The sequence below is a fragment of the Trichoplax adhaerens genome, genomic scaffold, assembly GCF_000150275.1.
Source record: "Trichoplax adhaerens TRIADscaffold_442 genomic scaffold, whole genome shotgun sequence".
Taxonomy (NCBI): Eukaryota; Metazoa; Placozoa; class Uniplacotomia; order Trichoplacea; family Trichoplacidae; genus Trichoplax; species Trichoplax adhaerens.
The window spans coordinates 1-2,892 of record NW_002061257.1 but is presented as its reverse complement, the minus strand read 5'-3'; the positions used below and the strand labels follow the sequence as shown (position 1 = coordinate 2,892).

At 35.6% G+C, this 2,892-nt stretch overlaps 1 protein-coding gene across 1 annotated transcript; it reads left to right on the top strand.

Annotated features, from left to right (window-relative positions):
* Positions 1-179: 179 nt before the first annotated feature.
* On the top strand, positions 180-2,695 carry TRIADDRAFT_62712 (uncharacterized protein; the record flags this gene model as incomplete). Its single annotated transcript, XM_002118658.1, has 12 exons — positions 180-291; positions 652-768; positions 853-931; positions 1,090-1,165; positions 1,247-1,336; positions 1,526-1,628; positions 1,738-1,774; positions 1,886-1,958; positions 2,043-2,094; positions 2,176-2,256; positions 2,382-2,437; positions 2,561-2,695. The coding sequence occupies 12 exons, from the start codon at positions 180-182 to the stop codon at positions 2,693-2,695; spliced, it is 1,011 nt and encodes a 336-aa protein (XP_002118694.1).
* Between the last annotated feature and the right edge of the window lie 197 nt (positions 2,696-2,892).

Below are 2,892 nucleotides of genomic sequence, written 5' to 3'. Positions count from 1 at the left end.
GGACGACCTCGATACTATTGGACGTATGGCAGCCNCAAGTGATGCTATTTCAGCTGATCATTTATTGCAGCTAGTGGGCATTAGTGTACCTACAGTCTCCATTTAGAATTCAACTGGATGGGAAATCAGTTATAACCTTATATTGCTGCAGGCTGTAAGGAACTTTAGAGGCATACAACATGGGAGATAGAGTTCGTCTTATTGAATATTATTTACTGGGTTTCCATCTAGCAAATCATGAAGCAAATCAGAAGGAAATCGAAGTGATGGTGCGAGCAAGTGGAAACCAAGGTAACCACAACAGATTAAAATGAAACGAATGGGAATCGTTGTAAATGTGATTAATAATTGTGACATGGAAGAAATGTTGATTTCTTGACGATTATCAGATAAAGCAGTTTGTGTATTGCATACGTTGAAATACTTGTAGACTGTAGTAAAGGTAGAGAGGATTGATATATCTGTTTTCAATCTTGTGAATGTGGCTGCAGCCATAGCTCATGTTGCAAGCGCAAGCGATGACTGATCAAATAATAACGTGATAGCATCTACAATGCATTTTCACTGATGATATTGCCATAGTATAACCTCAGTCTTGCTTTAAGATCATTAATGATATACGTTCTCGATTTCTTCCTGTTCTTCCATTAGCGTTGCTTAGCATGCTGCAGAAATTGAGTGATGGTGACTTTATCGGCGTGATAGATTTGGTTAACTCAGCCAATATACTAGGAGAAGATATTAGCAATGTCTTATTCTTGAAAGACGGTAATGACGTCAATTCTTGATCACTTATTTAATGCACTGTACTCGTAGTATGACAGCTCTTTTCTGTCATTTCGATTTCTTTAGCTACGGCACAAGATCTCATCCAAGATAAAGTATCCTCCTATTTATCGTCAACTGTAGATGAAGATCAGTCGAATGATAGGTAATATCATATCGTAGACACTCACTCAACGATGTTTTATTAGCCTTACCTGATTGCGTTTTCATTTCTCGGTTACATGAGAGCAGGCACTTAATGATCCTTGTAGCTGGAGTTGCTTATTTGCAATGCTTCATACAATGCAACTGGACTGGCCCTAGAATAGCTTCTGACGCATTGCCTAGAGTACAAGAACTAAATTCATGTGCTCAAAAATTGCTCAGCTGCGATGAAGAAGTAAGGTTTCAACACGATACAAATCTTCAGGGCTTATTATACTATATATAGCTATTACTCATGGTCCAATTTTTCCTCTAGCCTCCTTACCCTTTGGCTGATTTCTACGGTCTCTTATGGATCTCTCGATTATTATTATTTAATTGCCGAAATCAATTGAGCTGCCTAAAGGTAGTAACAAACTATTGTATCTCCAAAGGACGTTCGAGTTCAGAGTTTAAAATAGATATTTAAGTAATCAATTGATTTCATAAATCCTTCCTCGACTAGTACATGGGTTGTACTGCATCGTCCATCTATGTTACTGTTTGAATAAAAAAGTACTTTTATCTGTAACACGTATTTTATGTATTTCAATAGACAGCTCCAATATGGTGCATAAGATGTCTTTATGCCCATCAGCAATTATTTAACGATACCATTCCAGATCTCATGCAAGCGATTTTCGCACAGATTGACATAGGTAAGATCTTACGGTAACGGATTGATGTTCATGCAAAGATTTAATATACCAGATATAGCATCAAGGTTTACGTTGAATGTAAATGACATACGCGTATTTTTATTCCTAGTTACCGAAGGTCTTTTGCAAGAGGAAGATTTTCCATCGTAAGGAATCTGTACTTGTTCGATTTAATATCGTTTTATATCCTTAAAATAGGTTCATTTTCAATACTTCATTGTATCTAATAAATATGGCTCATGTAATATTATTGATAGGCTACTTTGCTGTCAAGTCTACGTGGAATTTTCTCACTTGAAACGGTGTTACTGTGGTTATTTTCAAGCTAAGGTATATGACCAAAATAGATACTTTTTAGATCTAGTACCACATATTAGCAAATTGAATTGATTGAACCATATCTCACTCTTTTAGAAATTGCTTCGAAAAGCTGAGTCTGTGATCGGCTTAAAGTTGGAGCTAGCAGGTATCAGTCGTACGACAATTAATAATTCAGATTAATATCGTTATTAATGCAATAACTAAAATCCTTTCGCCTTGGTATTAGGTCGATTAGGAAAACGTACTCGTTTTCAGGAAAAAAAATTGGCTCAACTTACCGCTTCAATCAAGTGCGAAACGCTGAAAGGTTTGTAACTGTATTTGTGAGCAGGAAGTTATCATTGCTACATAGCCTAGACCTGTATCATGTAGAATTTTTAAGTTAATGTGTCATTGGATTGTTGTTAGTCGTGTGCTTTCTTTTCTAAATAGATAATCGGATAAGTATAGAAGAATTTTCGAAATTGGAAACTGCTGCCCTTCCGAAAGTATGACAGCACTCGCTTTTACACTTACTTGAGTAGATAACGTTAAAATAGAATTCGGAATATTTTTCTAAGATTCTAATTGTATAATTATTTGAACTGTTTTAATTCTGTACTGAAATTTAGGATGTTACATTGGATGATGATACCGTAATGCATCGCATTAAATTTTCGGACAATCAAGGAGACATTCCTGTTTTATTGCCTATAGAGGAAATAGTAATACTAGCCAATGGATATGCGCGCAAGCGATCATGGTAAATATAAGGAACCTTGGTCATTCCCTTGATATCACTTCACATTCGTAACCTTTGCTCCACTAATAAAATTTTATTTTTCTATCTGTTGTATATCATATTTGAATGATATTTGGATAGGTACTGGTATCCAAAGCAAAAATTACTTAAAAGCGTATAATAGAGCAATAAAGCAAGGAAAGCGTCGCAATAATTGATCGT